The 15,897-nt window shown below is 40.9% G+C and overlaps 1 protein-coding gene across 2 annotated transcripts in view; it reads right to left on the bottom strand.

The window, feature by feature from the left end:
- The window catches only part of PIK3C2G (phosphatidylinositol-4-phosphate 3-kinase catalytic subunit type 2 gamma), a 305,535-nt gene that overhangs the window by 178,595 nt on the left and 111,043 nt on the right, over positions 1–15,897 (bottom strand). For both annotated transcript variants that reach the window (XM_065567969.1, XM_065567972.1), the window contains exons 17-18: positions 11,039–11,132; positions 9,348–9,442 (exon numbers count right to left, since the gene is read on the bottom strand). In XM_065567969.1, the coding sequence (XP_065424041.1) occupies positions 9,348–9,442; positions 11,039–11,132 (189 nt within the window). The remainder of the gene's footprint in view (positions 1–9,347; positions 9,443–11,038; positions 11,133–15,897) is intronic.

Raw genomic sequence — 15,897 nt, 5'->3', positions numbered from 1 at the left:
TCTTAAAACCAACATGGCAGCAAAGAGTTTGCACATTTGTCACCTTTTGCCAATTATTATTCCAGAACTTTTTTTTAAATGGTCAGATAAGCTGATAATTCACTTTTATGGAAAAAAAAAGTCCAGTGATTTACTCTCCAGCATTAATATTAACAGATGATGAGTTGGCCCATTATAATTGGGCAGCCTCATCGTCTTACCTTGCGGAGGGGAGGTGCAGGGAAATAATGTCAATTTTATTTTTCGCAGCTCAACTGTTGTTAAAAAAGCCATGTGACTGAGCGATGTTTTGTTTAGTTTGCCATTTAAAGAACTTAGTAGCATTACCAGTGATCCAGCTGTGGGAACAAGTGTTTGGACTTGGAAGAGATTTGTGAAACATGGAAGGTTTGTTCAGCTGAATTCTCCACTTGGGTCATGAAAAAGCATCACTGGATTTCTGGGTTTTCTTAAAATCTCCCTTTATAAAAAAAATATTCTGGAAGAGTGTATTGTAAACTATATTGGAATATTTAACAGTAGAATGCCAATTACGATAATAAAAGATAGATATCTTGCTCATAAAGTTTGTTTTTACCAGTACTTGCTTCTAAGACATTACTTGATTGTTAATTTGGAAATCAGCTCAAAGAACCAGAATTAAACATTTAGACAATAAGATATTATCTATTTTCTTTAAAATGTAGAGATAAATGGAAGAATAACTTTGTTTTTAATTACTTTTAGTGGGACTGGAATTCATTTGCAAAGGAGAGAAAAGCCATTATTAATACAAAGCATAACATTCTGCACAAAATGTATTACCTGGAAAACTACTCATAGTTTTTCATTCTAGAAGAGAAATATTTTATAGTAATGTAAAATGTCATATTTTACTAGTGAAAATGGAAGTAGGACATTTCCTTCATATGAAGCAGAATGAACATCTCCACCAATGTGTCCAGAATGGAGGAAAAGCAGGTGCAATTGGTGTGATTTATGCAGAAGGGGTAGCGGTTGGGGAAGCAAGGAGTAAGGTTTTCAGCAGGTCACATGCTGGGGCACACACACTTTGATTGGTGTTACTAAGCTGCTAAATGGGAAAGCTGAAAAATCTCAAATGCTCAGTAACATTGCACTTCCAACTCTGCCTGTTGTACGTAGACAATCTGAGAACCTCTTAACTTAATGGGTGAATTTTTAATTTCTACTAGATAAATGAACCTGAAGCCCTGCCAAGTTCAGCAAGCATTGCCCACTTTTGGGGCAATACTGGCTTCTGGAGGACCTCTTTGGCGAGTGGTAATCTCCATCACCAAAAGACTTTTCAACACTGGGGCATTCATCATAGTGCACCCCGACAGCAGCCAGTGTAGACTCTGAATTGATTTTATGTAGTTGTCTGTTTTTAGATCTCCATTAAGACAGAAAAATGAGAATTGGCAGACAAATGATCACTCCAGTGCAGCATTCCGTCTCTGACAATTGCAAGTACCAGATGTTTCAGAGAGATGGAAACCCCACTCTAAAAAGATACCACATCCATAGAGGAAGGCACTTCTATGTATTGCAAAGTGGTGAGACTTTATTGCAAATTAATCAGTCCACAATATCACTAGAGAATCTACATTTTGGTACTGTAACAGCATAAAGCAAAATGTACGCCTCTTTTTTTGGTTACTTGAATAAGTATACTAACTTTATTTTAATTTTAAAAGTTGGTTAAGAATCCCCCCTCCTTGATTAGGAAGTTGCATATCATGTTTTAGCTCCGAGGATATTTTTACAGTGGCATGTGTCATCCTTGGACACAACAGTTAATATTAGATAAATGGCAACTCAGGGCTTACTACTTATGAGAAGTTACCGCAGACTCATGTGAATCTTTTAAATATGAAACTTAAAGGCTCATGGTGAACTGCACCTCACATCTGCAATCAGCGCATGACAGGATAATCAAAACATTTAAAGCCTTTACTCTCAGTGGTTGATGATATCTCTAATTACTAGCACACAGAGATAGGTAAAAAGTCCTTGAGAAGCAATCAAATTGTTTGATGACATGAACAGGCTGCTGCTACTAGTTGGAATACAGGGAGAACCACGATAATACAAAAATCTTCAATTTGCTTTGGTTTTTGTTTAGTTTTTCTTCATTATAAATCCGACTACATAGAACTCAATTCTTCCAGAGAGGGATTCTGCACTGCACCATTATCATGGATGGAGTAGCTGCTGCTGCACATAAGGAAGATTATCTCCTGCAGATTATGTAAGAGTTGAAGGCGATTTGGTTGTGTACAAAAAGTTTGCAGAAGACAGGGACAGAAAAGGATAGATCTACTTTATAGATCTACATTACAAAGTGAAAATTCAGTAGCAAGGCTATACTGGAGAAGATCATCAGCTGGTATAAAATATTATAGCTCTGCTGACTTCAGTGGAGCTATGACAATTTACACCAGCTGATGATGTGCCTCACTGTGCTTGGGAGCCTTGTCAATGTAGAAATCCAGACCTCCAGAGCTGCCGTCGATTTATTGGGCCAACTTACGGATTCATTGTATATCATTATTTAAATAAACTTCCCTCCAGTGTAGCTAAGTTATAAGATGCAATGGCAAAAGTCTCAGTTAAACTGCATGTATGATCAGAAAGGTGACTACATAAAAAAGGCATCTCCTTATTTGACAGATCATCTCTCTTTCTGTATTCTTATCCCTATCTTCTTAGAGACTAACAAATTTATTAGAGCATAAGCTTTCGTGGACTACAGCCCACTTCTTCGGATGCATATAGAATGGAACATATATTGAGGAGATATATATACATACATACAGAGAGCATAAACAGGTGGGAGTTGTCTTACCACCTCTGAGAGGCCAATTAATTAAGAGAAAAAAAACTTTTGAAGTGATAATCAAGCTAGCCCAGCACAGACAGACAGTTAGATAACAAGTGTGAGAATACCCACAAGGGGAGACAGATTCAATGTTTGTAATGGCCCAACCATTCCCAGTCCTTATTCAAACCGGAGTTGATTGTGTCTAGTTTGCATATCAATTCTAGCTCAGCAGTTTCTCGTTGGAGTCTGTTTTTGAAGTTTTTCTGTTGTAATATAGCCACCCGCAGGTCTGTCACTGAATGACCAGACAGGTTAAAGTGTTCTCCCACTGGTTTTTGAGTATTTTGATTCCTGATGTCAGATTTGTGTCCATTAATTCTTTTGCGTAGAGACTGTCCGGTTTGGCCAATGTACATGGCAGAGGGGCATTGCTGGCACATGATGGCATATATCACATTGGTAGATGTGCAGGTGAACGAGCCCCTGATGGTATGGCTGATGTGATTAGGTCCTATGATGATGTCACTGGAATAGATATGTGGACAGAGTTGACATCGGGGTTTGTTACAAGGATAGGTTCCTGGGTTAGTGGTTTTGTTCAGTGATGTGTGGTTGCTGGTGAGTATTTGCTTTAGGTTGGGGGGTTGTCTGTAAGCGAGGACAGGTCTGTCTCCCAAGATCTGTGAGAGTAAAGGATCATCTTTCAGGATAGGTTGTAGATCTCTGATGATGCGCTGGAGAGGTTTTAGTTGGGGGCTGAAGGTGACAGCTAGTGGTGTTCTGTTATTTTCTTTGTTGGGCCTGTCTTGTAGGAGGTGACTTCTGGGTACTCGTCTGGCTCTGTCAATCTGTTTTTTCACTTCAGCAGGTGGGTATTGTAGTTTTAAGAATGCTTGATAGAGATCTTGTAGGTGCTTGTCTCTATCCAAGGGATTGGAGCAAATGCGGTTATATCTTAGAGCTTGGCTGTAGACAATGGATCGTGTGGTGTGTCCTGGATGGAAGCTGGAGGCATGTAGGTAAGTGTAGCGGTCAGTAGGTTTCCGGTATAGGGTGGTATTTATGTGACCATCGCTTATTAGCACAGTAGTGTCCAGGAAATGGACCGCTTGTGTGGATTGATCTAGGCTGAGGTTGATGGTGGGATGGAAATTATTGAAATCATGGTGAAATTCCTCAAGGGCTTCTTTTCCATGGGTCCAGATGATGAAGATGTCATCAATGTAGCGCAAGTAGAGTAGGGGCGTTAGGGGACGAGAGCTAAGGAAGCGTTGTTCTAAGTCAGCCATAAAAATGTTGGCATATTGTGGGGCCATGCGGGTACCCATAGCAGTGCCGCTGACTTGAAGCTATATGCATCCGAAGAAGTGGGCTGTAGTCCACGAAAGCTTATGCTCTAATAAATTTGTTAGTCTCTAAGGTGCCACAAGTCCTCCTGTTCTTCTTTTTGCGGATACAGACTAACACGGCTGCTACTCTGAAACCTTTCATTATGCAAGGCACTGCATTTAGCCGTATGGAGTGGAAATCCATCAACCTCATGAAAAAACTCGTACAGATACAGACAGACATCATCTTCCTTTCCAAATGCAAGCAGATGGACATCATACCAAAAGGACTAAAGGTAAAAAATCCATTACAATCTACATATCACACAGACTATGCTGAGAGACTGTGTCACACACTCTCAAAGAAACTGCGAAATCACCTGATCAGCATCCTATACAGCAAACAGGGAAAGATTAAGAATGAGCTCTCAGAACTGGATACTCTCATAAGAAACCAACCTTCCACACAAACTTCCTCATGGATAGACTTTACAAAAACTAGACAAGCCATTTACAAGACAAACTTTGCCTCTCTACAAAGGAAAAAGGACACTAAACTATCTAAACTGCTACATGCCACAAGCAGCCACAACAGTAGTTCCCTTAACCCACCCAGCAATATTGTTAATCTTTCCAGCTATACTCTTAGCCCAGCAGAAGAGTCTGTCCTATCTCGGGGCCTCTCCTTTTGTCCCTCCAGACCCATGAATATGATACAGTTCTGCGGTGACCTAGAATCCTACTTTCGACGTCTCCGACTCAAAGAATATTTCCAACATACCTCTGAACAGCATACTAACCCACAGAATCCTCCCTACCAGCACTACAAAAAAAAGGATTCTGCGTGGACTCCTCCGGACGGTCGAAACAACAGACTGGATTTCTACATAGAGTGCTTCCGTCGACGTGCAAAGGCTGAAATTGTGGAAAAGCAACATCACTTGCCACATAACCTCAGCCATGCAGAACACAACGCCATCTACAGCCTCAGAAACAACCCTGACATCATAATCAAAAAGGCTGACAAAGGAGGTGCTGTCGTCATCATGAATAAATTGGAATATGACCAGGAGGCTGCTAGACAGCTCTCTAACACCACATTCTACAGGCCATTATCCTCTGATCCCACTGAGGATTACCTAAAGAAACTACACCATCTGCTAAAAAAACTCCCTGACAAAGCACAGGAACAAATCTGTACAGACACATGCCTAGAACCCCGACCAGGGGTATTCTATTTGCTACCCAAGATCCATAAACCTGGATATCCTGGACGCCCCATCATCTCAGGCATTGGCACCCTAACATCAGGCTTGTCTGGTTATGTAGACTCTCTCCTCAGACCCTACGCTACCAGCACTCCCAGCTATCTTCGAGACACCACTGACTTCCTGAGGAAACTACAATCCATCGGTGATCTTCCAGAAAACACCATCCTGGCCACTATGGACGTAGAAGCCCTCTACACCAATATTCCACACAAAGATGGACTACAAGCTATCAGGAACAGTATCCCTGATAATGTCACAGCTAACCTGGTGGCTGAACTTTGTGATTTTGTCCTCACCCACAACTATTTCACATTTGGGGACAATATATACCTTCAAGTCAGCGGCACTGCTATGGGTACCCGCATGGCCCCACAATATGCCAACATTTTTATGGCTGACTTAGAACAACGCTTCCTTAGCTCTCGTCCCCTAACGCCCCTACTCTACTTGCGCTACATTGATGACATCTTCATCATCTGGACCCATGGAAAAGAAGCCCTTGAGGAATTTCACCATGATTTCAATAATTTCCATCCCACCATCAACCTCAGCCTAGATCAATCCACACAAGCGGTCCATTTCCTGGACACTACTGTGCTAATAAGCGATGGTCACATAAATACCACCCTATACCGGAAACCTACTGACCGCTACACTTACCTACATGCCTCCAGCTTCCATCCAGGACACACCACACGATCCATTGTCTACAGCCAAGCTCTAAGATATAACCGCATTTGCTCCAATCCCTTGGATAGAGACAAGCACCTACAAGATCTCTATCAAGCATTCTTAAAACTACAATACCCACCTGCTGAAGTGAAAAAACAGATTGACAGAGCCAGACGAGTACCCAGAAGTCACCTCCTACAAGACAGGCCCAACAAAGAAAATAACAGAACACCACTAGCTGTCACCTTCAGCCCCCAACTAAAACCTCTCCAGCGCATCATCAGAGATCTACAACCTATCCTGAAAGATGATCCTTTACTCTCACAGATCTTGGGAGACAGACCTGTCCTCGCTTACAGACAACCCCCCAACCTAAAGCAAATACTCACCAGCAACCACACATCACTGAACAAAACCACTAACCCAGGAACCTATCCTTGTAACAAACCCCGATGTCAACTCTGTCCACATATCTATTCCAGTGACATCATCATAGGACCTAATCACATCAGCCATACCATCAGGGGCTCGTTCACCTGCACATCTACCAATGTGATATATGCCATCATGTGCCAGCAATGCCCCTCTGCCATGTACATTGGCCAAACCGGACAGTCTCTACGCAAAAGAATTAATGGACACAAATCTGACATCAGGAATCAAAATACTCAAAAACCAGTGGGAGAACACTTTAACCTGTCTGGTCATTCAGTGACAGACCTGCGGGTGGCTATATTACAACAGAAAAACTTCAAAAACAGACTCCAACGAGAAACTGCTGAGCTAGAATTGATATGCAAACTAGACACAATCAACTCCGGTTTGAATAAGGACTGGGAATGGTTGGGCCATTACAAACATTGAATCTGTCTCCCCTTGTGGGTATTCTCACACTTGTTATCTAACTGTCTGTCTGTGCTGGGCTAGCTTGATTATCACTTCAAAAGTTTTTTTTCTCTTAATTAATTGGCCTCTCAGAGGTGGTAAGACAACTCCCACCTGTTTATGCTCTCTGTATGTATGTATATATATCTCCTCAATATATGTTCCATTCTATATGCATCCGAAGAAGTGGGCTGTAGTCCACGAAAGCTTATGCTCTAATAAATTTGTTAGTCTCTAAGGTGCCACAAGTCCTCCTGTTCTTCTTTTTGCGGATACAGACTAACACGGCTGCTACTCTGAAACCTATCTTCTTGTTCACCATCTTTTATTCCTATTAGTACTTGCTGAGCTCATACAGGTGTGAGAAAGATCTAGATTCTCTGTCTTGCACATCATCAACAGAATTATTACATTTCAGCTGTATAGTCTTTGTCTGGAGGCATGTAATTCAATGGAATTACTGTGCAGGCAAAAAGAACCCAGCTTGACTTTCAGATACCAGGATTTGCAGAGCTGATGGAAAGGCCATCCTTTTAATTAGAAACCACTGAACTGACAAATCTAGCATGTAGAATAATCATTACATAAGAATGACCCTACTGGGTCAGACCAAAGGTCCATCTAGCCCAGTACCCGGTCTTCCGACAGTGGCCAATGCCAGGTGCCCCAGAGGGAATGAACAGAACAGATAATCACCACCAGAGCAGATAATCCATCCCCTGTCGCTCATTCCCAGCTTCTGGCAAACAGAGGCTGAGATAAACTACCACATGAGATAAACTTGCAATGGCTTTTACACAGAATATCAAGCCAGCAAAAGACAGCTGCAGTCACATTATGATGTATTACATCTCCATAATCAATAAGAACAGTTGGACACCCTGTTCCTTATTATATGCACATAGATTAATACAAACATTTAACTTCAGACAGTACATTAGAAGATATCAAGCTATGGTTACTTCCAGCTCGTAACCTAGTAACTGGTTCTAAAACACTGTTATTAGTCTCTGTAATGTACACCGTCACTTACAGCAACTCTTCCCCCTCCTCTCTCCCCCGCCACAGCCACATAACTTATCAGATTGGCCTATATATGAGAACCTCCTCCAGGGCAAAGGCCTAACCATGCCCCGATGACAAATATCCCAGACACTATGATTGGCTGTCTGTTCATATATATTTGCCCTCTACTGGATGGCATGTCAGACCTGTACATGGATGATAATGTCACCTTCCAGTGGCTGCCCACAACAGAGGATAGAAGCCCTCACACTACTACACAAGTGAGCATGTTGCATGGTTACAGATCAGCTTAGTGGGAAATTAGTCAAAAATCCCCTACCTAGTTAATGCTTAATACAGAATTCTTTCCCCTTCTCCATTACCGTATATAAAACACAAGGATTCATGTTCTGGCTGGCAGGTTTGGGGTTACTACAATACCACCAAACAGAGCTAGTTGGTATTGGGGCTGGTAAAGCTAAGCCTCAGTCAATAATGCAACAGCTATTGGCTCTGCAACAGATACTGTTACGTCGCTATGGCAGAGGTTCTCAAACTGTGTTCTATGGGTCACTACCTGATGTTCCATGGAGAGATGACAGATCTCTGATCCTGGAGAAGGAACAATCAAGTGAATTGGAGAAAGGATGGAGGAGAGTTTCAAGCAAAGGCTGGCTCTTGCTGGTCCCGTGGTCATTTGGGAGGGATTTTTCTGAGCCTAGTGGTTTGGGTAGGTTGGCAGGTTCTGAGGCTGGATGGACTCAATCCTACCCAGGATGCAAAAATCCTGTCTCCCAGTTTTTCACTTTGAAAATCTAGTCAACATGCAGGAAAAAGGTAGGAGAGTATATGAAGCATAAATATTTCTCTATGTAGTGTGAACTTTTAGGACCCAGCCTTCAATAATGTATGATGACTAGTAATGGGAAAGTGTTCAGCGATTTGCCTTTGATATGCATCCAAAAGTTTGAATTTTTGAGGTCTGGTTGGTAAGCTCTGAAGAGCAGGTTCCTTCATGAAACAGCCAATATGTCCTGCTCTCAGTGTGCTTGGAAATATTTTTTGGCAATATTTCAGTACTACCATTTCTGGCTGAAACTAGAAAGTTCAAGATTGTGGAAAGTGAACTAAAGATTTAAGAATAAAACCCATGTTAAAGGCCTGGATGCAGGATCAGGTAGGTGGTTCTTTTATTTAAGTTGGTTCACTCATACCCAGTGCTGAAATGAGTATCAGGAAAGTAAAACTATTTTCCCAATTGACTTGATCTTGAACATAGCGAGAATGTGCTGTAAACATAGTGGACAAAGCTCACTGTAACAATCAATGATATTGATAATCTGATATATTAGATGATCTTACCAGTAAAGTTGATGAGTTACTTGGATGCTCTGCAGAGAGCGGCATAGCAGAAGTTTCACAAGAGGGCTTTCAAGACTCCACTCAAACTTGATCACCTTAACAGACATAGAAACCACATTCACTTACATGCTGTTTCTGTTGCATTCTCTTTAAAACAAAAATGGCCTGACAAAGGTTTTATTGATTTATGTATGTATTTTAAATGTGATAACCCAAAAGAAGCAGAACATTCCCAAAAACGCAGTGGGCATAGACAAGTCCGCCCCCTCCCACTTCCCGCCCCCTGACTGTCCCCCTCAGAACTTCCAACCCATCCAACACCCCCTGCTTCTTGTCCCCTGACTGCCCCTTCCCAGGACCCCCACCCCCTATTCAACCTCCCTGCTCCCTGTCCCGACTGCCCCGACCCCTATCCACAACCCCATCCCCCCAACAGCCCCCCGGGACTCCAATCCCTTATCCAACCTCCTTCTGCTCCTCATCCCCTGACCACCCCCTCCCGGAACCCCCCATCCCTAACTGCCCCCTGGGATCCCACCCCTTTATCCAACCCCCCCTGCTCCCTGACCGGCCCCCCAGGACTCCCACTCCCAACCCTCCCTGTTCCCCATCCCCTGACCACCACCCCCAGAACCTCCGCCCCATCCAACCGCCCCTCCTCCCTGACTGCCCCCCAACACTCCCCGCTCCCTTACCCAACCCCGCCACTCCCTTACTAGCAGCAGGAGCTCACAGCCGCGACACCTGGCCAGAGCCAGTTGCTCTCCCCACGCTGCCCAGCATATAACTATATGTTCCATTCTATGCATCCGATGAAGTGGGCTGTAGCCCACAAAAGCTTATGCTCAAATAAATTTGTTAGTCTCTAAGGTGCCACAAGTACTCCTGTTCTTTTTAATTATTACATGCCATTGAAAGTGGCTCCTTCCTGGGTTTCCCTCGTCCACGCCCTCCCACAAGCACACACCGCAACATAAACTGAAGGGTTCTGACCCCATAGGAGCAGGAGAGGCATTTATAAAAGATTGCAGGAAGGAAGGACAATGTTTTGGGGACAGTCATCTCTTCCTGGACCCCAAGAAAATATCTACTGAGCCATGGTTGCAAACTCTTGAGAAAACAGTTGGGACATTCTGTCCTACAACTTATAAAGTGTTTTGGGATCATTTATGAAGAAAGACAGTGTATATAATGAAAGATTATTCAACCTGCAAATCGCTCTCTTCAGTCCACATTGGCGGCATCTTTCCCCCATCCTTAAATCAATTGTATTTGGCTACTTTGCATAGATATCTAAAAGTAAATAACTCATTGTGATGCCAAACACTACTTTTCTTGCAGAGTAGCCATGCCACTACCAGCCTTTGATTTGATGGTGTCTGCTATTAGTCGTAACTCCTTTTCTTTTCTTTTTTTTCAGATGCTATATTTCCCCCCCCCCCCCCCAGAGGAAAGGCCTGTTTGCAGGACACAAAAATCCAATCAGTAATGCCAAGAAGCAAACCACATTCTCTTGAGTTGAGCACGATCTATAGTTCACCCCTGTAGTTAACTCAATCATTGCATCAGCTGATCTGACTTTCTTGCTTATTCTTCCACTAATGCATCAATCAAACTGAAAGAATTAAAAGTATTTAATGAAGTCATTGATCTGGCTAGAGAACTTCCTTGGCTATCCATTTTTTCGTTACCTGAACCAGCTGTGGGAGGTATTCTAACAATTCATCATTTGACAGATTTTCCATTTGTTGGACTGCAGTTCTGCGAATGTCTTGATCTGGAAAACTAGTGCAAAACAAATAGAGATCATTAGGCATTATTGAGCTGCTTCTGATACATTACAATTCTCATGACTCTCAGCAATACAAAATGCTAAAGAAATGGAAGAGGAAGATCAATTTGCTTTACAGTAATAGGTGTCAAACACACATGACTGATAACTTAAATTGCATAGATTTTTACTATACCTTACTGTGAAAAAACATTACATTGATCTCCATGTACCTCTTTTCAGTTAAGCTATAATTAACAATTCAGTCCTGTAGTTATAGACTAGTATATGAAGCAAATTCTGAGCTTTCTGCAGCTCTTTTTCAGAACTGGCTGAAACTCAGAATTTCCATTGCATGGGGAATTCCAACATTTCAAAATTTGTTTTTGTTCGGAATCAGAATTAAAAGACAAAAACTTTTGAAATTTCCATTGGAATAAATTTTTAGAAAATAACTGTTGATTCATTTTGATTTTGACATTTTATTATATTATAATTGATGTATAATACAATATAGAATGTGGAAACAGTCATTTCAAAATGAAAAAGCAAAATGCTTTTTTTCAAATTTTTTTCCAAAATGTAATTTCATGGAAATTAACATATTCCCTTGGAAAGTTTAGATTTTGATGAAACATCATTTTCCAATGAAAAAACTGTTCCACTGGAAAATTTTCAACCAACTCTATTCAGGACAAACTTCATGGCTCAGGAGTAGAGCTGGTCAGAATGTCTTCATCAAAAAACATTCTGGTGAAATACGACTTTTTGATCAAAACCAACAATTTTAGCAGAAAAGTTTCCAGTTTTTCATTAATAAACCAGAAATTGAAGAAAAAAAAAATCTGTAGAATTCAGCTTACACTTTCAAAAACTGAAGAATTCTTACAGGGAATTAAAAAAAAAATATTTTGAAATATCCTGCAAAAAGTAATTGTAATTTTTGACAAGCTCTACTCAGCAAATTAGTAATGGGCTATGCAGCTTTTCACGTCCAGAGAATTTGCTCAACTCTGTCCGAAGTCATTAGCATCATTACCATCATATGTTCAGGGGACACATTGAAATGAGTTGATAGGCTCAATTCAGTCCCTTCAGGTCAAGCATCTGCATGACAGAAAACAACAAAACCCTAGCACTTCTAAACAGACACTATCACTGGGAGTTTTGGTGTGCAACTTCCACTGGATTTCAGTCCTACTTCAGAACCTAACTCCTTTAGGCTCCTTTGAAAAATCTCAGCAACAGTCTCGTCTATTTGGCACTCTAGATATGGATGACAAGGGCTTACAGGGCCTGGAGACTGAGCTATCATCTAATCCAAAGGGGATTCCTTTCAGGTCAGGCCAGGTGCAAATTGGCAGAGGCAGTGTGGAAGCTGGCATTGCTGATGCCCATGCTATGTCCTTTCTGTACATCAACAGAGGACTTCACTCTTCCAAGTTGTCAATCGGGGCATTCAATTCACTTGAAAATAAATGAAAACTAAAACATGAAAGACAACAACAACAGAGAAGCAATGGTCACTGGGAGAGTAATAAAATTTCCACAACTGAGAGAGACTGAAGAACTTGCATAGGCATTTTTGTGCAGAAGTGTCTGGGTATCCTGGAATTCTAGAGAGGTACTTTTAAGTATAATCAAATTTTAAAAATAATAAACCAGAAAACCCTACACACTTTGATAATCAAATTGCTGTGTGTATTCAAATAATTAAAAAAAATGGAAGGATTATATTTTGGACCTGTTAGAAAGCCCTGGCTTCTGCATTGCATTCATAGCTCATCTGTAGCACATCCCTTCCAAACTCTTTTTTAATTATACCACTGTGTTTGGCTTTTTAATATTTTGTTTATCTTTATGGTGCATATTTGATGAGGTTTCTAATATTGTCTGTAATTGTTTGTGTAGTGCTCAGAATGCCCTGTTGAGCAGGGAGGGGGTGTTTTATAAATAAATGATCATTTTAGTCCCAAATTGGTCTATTTTACAAGAGTTAATTATTTTTTAATGTCAGGCAACATACTACGAATTTGAAGCTGCTACTTTAATTTTTACATAGTTATTTAGAAAAAATGTATTTGAATGAAGATCACAAATCCCCTTATCATTCTATCATCAAACTACGCAATTGCTCCAAAGGGGCGTGAGCCAAACTTGCACAGATAGTATGGGAATCAGTACCTCCCTTTCCCCTCTCTCCTGGTTCAACAGGTTACTGGAGAGTGAAATATGTTCTATACAGGCACCAAGTCAAGCAGAAAATGTTGTTATTCAGTTACCACTTGTCCTTGGGAGCAGTCAGTGCTCGAAGATGTGAAATGTTATGATGACAAAATTCTGGTTTCTCCCCAGCCAGACGAAGAACAAGAAACCTTCTTATTTGAACAGTTCCAGAAAATCCAACTGCTAATGGTTTGATTCCTTAAAACTAATTTGCTAAGAGCTGTAGTGTGAAATGTGTCTATGTTTTCTAAATTATTTTAAGGAGATATGTTAGTGTCACAATGCACTGAAAGGCGTACACACTGCAGTAAAAATCTAGAGGGCAGCTTGCTTCAGCAAACATGGATCTTACCACTCTGTTTTTGGATGAGTTTCTGTATTGCTCTCAGTTACTAAACGGTTTCCTTCAGCTTGTCTATATGAAGGTCAGTTTGAGGTCAAGCAGAACCTTTCTGAGGGAATGAGTAATAGACCAATCTTGTTAACCAAGTGACAACTTGTTCAATCCAAACAGTAACAACCATCCCTGCTCTTGAATTTCTGGGCTGTTTGGGGCCCACAGATAGAGCATTTAGTGGTGCTGATTCTTTTTCTATTTATCTGTATTTCAGGATTATTTAGATTAGGATGAACATCGAACATCCTTAGAAACATTAGCTCCACACTGAAAAACTCGATCAGTATTATGCAATGCTTAGGTAGCATTCTTATATTCTACTTCTTAAAAACATTACGATTTGGGACAGAAACCCTATGTGAATCAAAAACTTAAGAACCTAAGAATGGCCCTACTGGATCAGACCAACGATCCATCTCGCCCAGTATTCTGTCTGCCGACAGTGGCCAGTGCCAGGTGCCATAGAGGGAATGAACAGAACAGGTAATCATCAAGTGATTCATCCCCTGTCGCCCATTCCCATCTTCTGGCAAACAGAGCCTAGGGACACCATCCCTGTCCATCCTGATGGACCTATACTCTATGAACTTACCTAGTTCTTTTTTGAACCCTGTTATAGTCTTGGTCTTCACAACATCCCCTGGCAAAGAGTTCCAAAGGATGACCGTGCATTGTGTGAAAAAAAATTCCTTTTGTTTTAAAGCTGCTGCCTATTAATTTCATTTGGTGACCCCTAGTTCTTGTGCTATGAGAAGAAGTAAATAACACTTCCTTATTTACTTTCGCCACACCAGTCATGATTTTATAAACCTATCCTTTGCATTACTAGAAATGCCAGCTTCTTCTAGCCATGTAAACCATTTAGGTGAGAGGGGTCCTTTAGCGAGGGCTTGTCCACATAATGAATTACTATATGGCAAGTTTGTATGCTGCAGATTCACAGTCAGGCTTACTGTGCAGTAACTCACCACGTAGATAAGCCCTGAGTCCTCTAGTGAATCTTCAAGCGTTGTGTCAGGACTGATTTCAGTCATCCCTAAATTATTCCTGATCCACCAATCACCTTGACCACATTACTTGGATGATATACTCCTTTCTCCTACTTTTGTTCTATTTCTTCATTATCTTTTCAGGTAGTACTTCACGGCAAGGACTCTGCCTTTCCATATATTTGTAGTTGGCTTGCATATAAGCAGTGCTACTGGTAAAAAGTAATACATAAACCATGGGTGTCAAATCTACTCTTTAACAGCATTTTGTAGCATAGGAGACTCCAACAATCTTTCCTTGGTAGCTTGTACTGTTACTTGGAGTATTCTTATAGTTATAAGATTTCCCCTAGTATTTCTCCTAAATGTCCATACTGCTGCTTTAAACGCATAATGTTTTATTCTTTCCTGACTGACTACTGAAAATAATTGACCACGTTCCTGTTTATAACATCCCTTAATGTAGTTGTATCTCCTTTCAGACTTTACACTGACATCTGAAACAGGTTTTTAAGCTAAGTAAGCAAATTGTAATTTGCTTTGGAAGGAAGAACTGTTCTTGATTCTCCTCATATGGGTATCCAGAAAGGAAATGTGTCTCGAGCCACATCATTCAGCTAAATCTGATCCAAATAAAAAACCTAGCACTGCTGAGACTTCATGTGAATTTGTGACATTCCCTGGAGACTTTTAGATCTAGGAATCAATGATTACAACTAATGCATATGTTTAGTTTTCATTTGTAACAGATAAAATAGTCTTAATTTTAAATGTCTGATCTCAAATAAAATATGTTGGAGACCTCATACATATTTGTTAGGTAAATAGGATGGAAATATTTTACTGTAGAGGTTGGAGTATTTTATAGCATATGATGTTCCTTTTAGTGAAGAGAGAGGCATCTCATGTGCCACCTTTCTGGCAGGGGCATGCCACCTATGAGAAGTTTACCATATGCCATGCAGTGCTGTAAGCCCAGCTCTCATTTTGTATAAACAATTTACTATTTACTATCTGCTATGTTCTCCCACATAGTATTGCAAATCTGAGCCATGAAATGAAGAATATAATATTTGTCAGAAATGTAGACAGCTACACTTCCAGACCAGTATAATCAATACATTGATTCTTAGAGCCTCAAGCCTTCAAGAAGTGTAGGATACCATG

The sequence above is a fragment of the Chrysemys picta genome, chromosome 1 (assembly GCF_011386835.1).
Source record: "Chrysemys picta bellii isolate R12L10 chromosome 1, ASM1138683v2, whole genome shotgun sequence".
Lineage (NCBI taxonomy): Eukaryota > Metazoa > Chordata > Testudines > Emydidae > Chrysemys > Chrysemys picta.
Note: the sequence above shows the minus strand (reverse complement) of the source record. Positions and strands in the feature narration are given on the sequence as shown.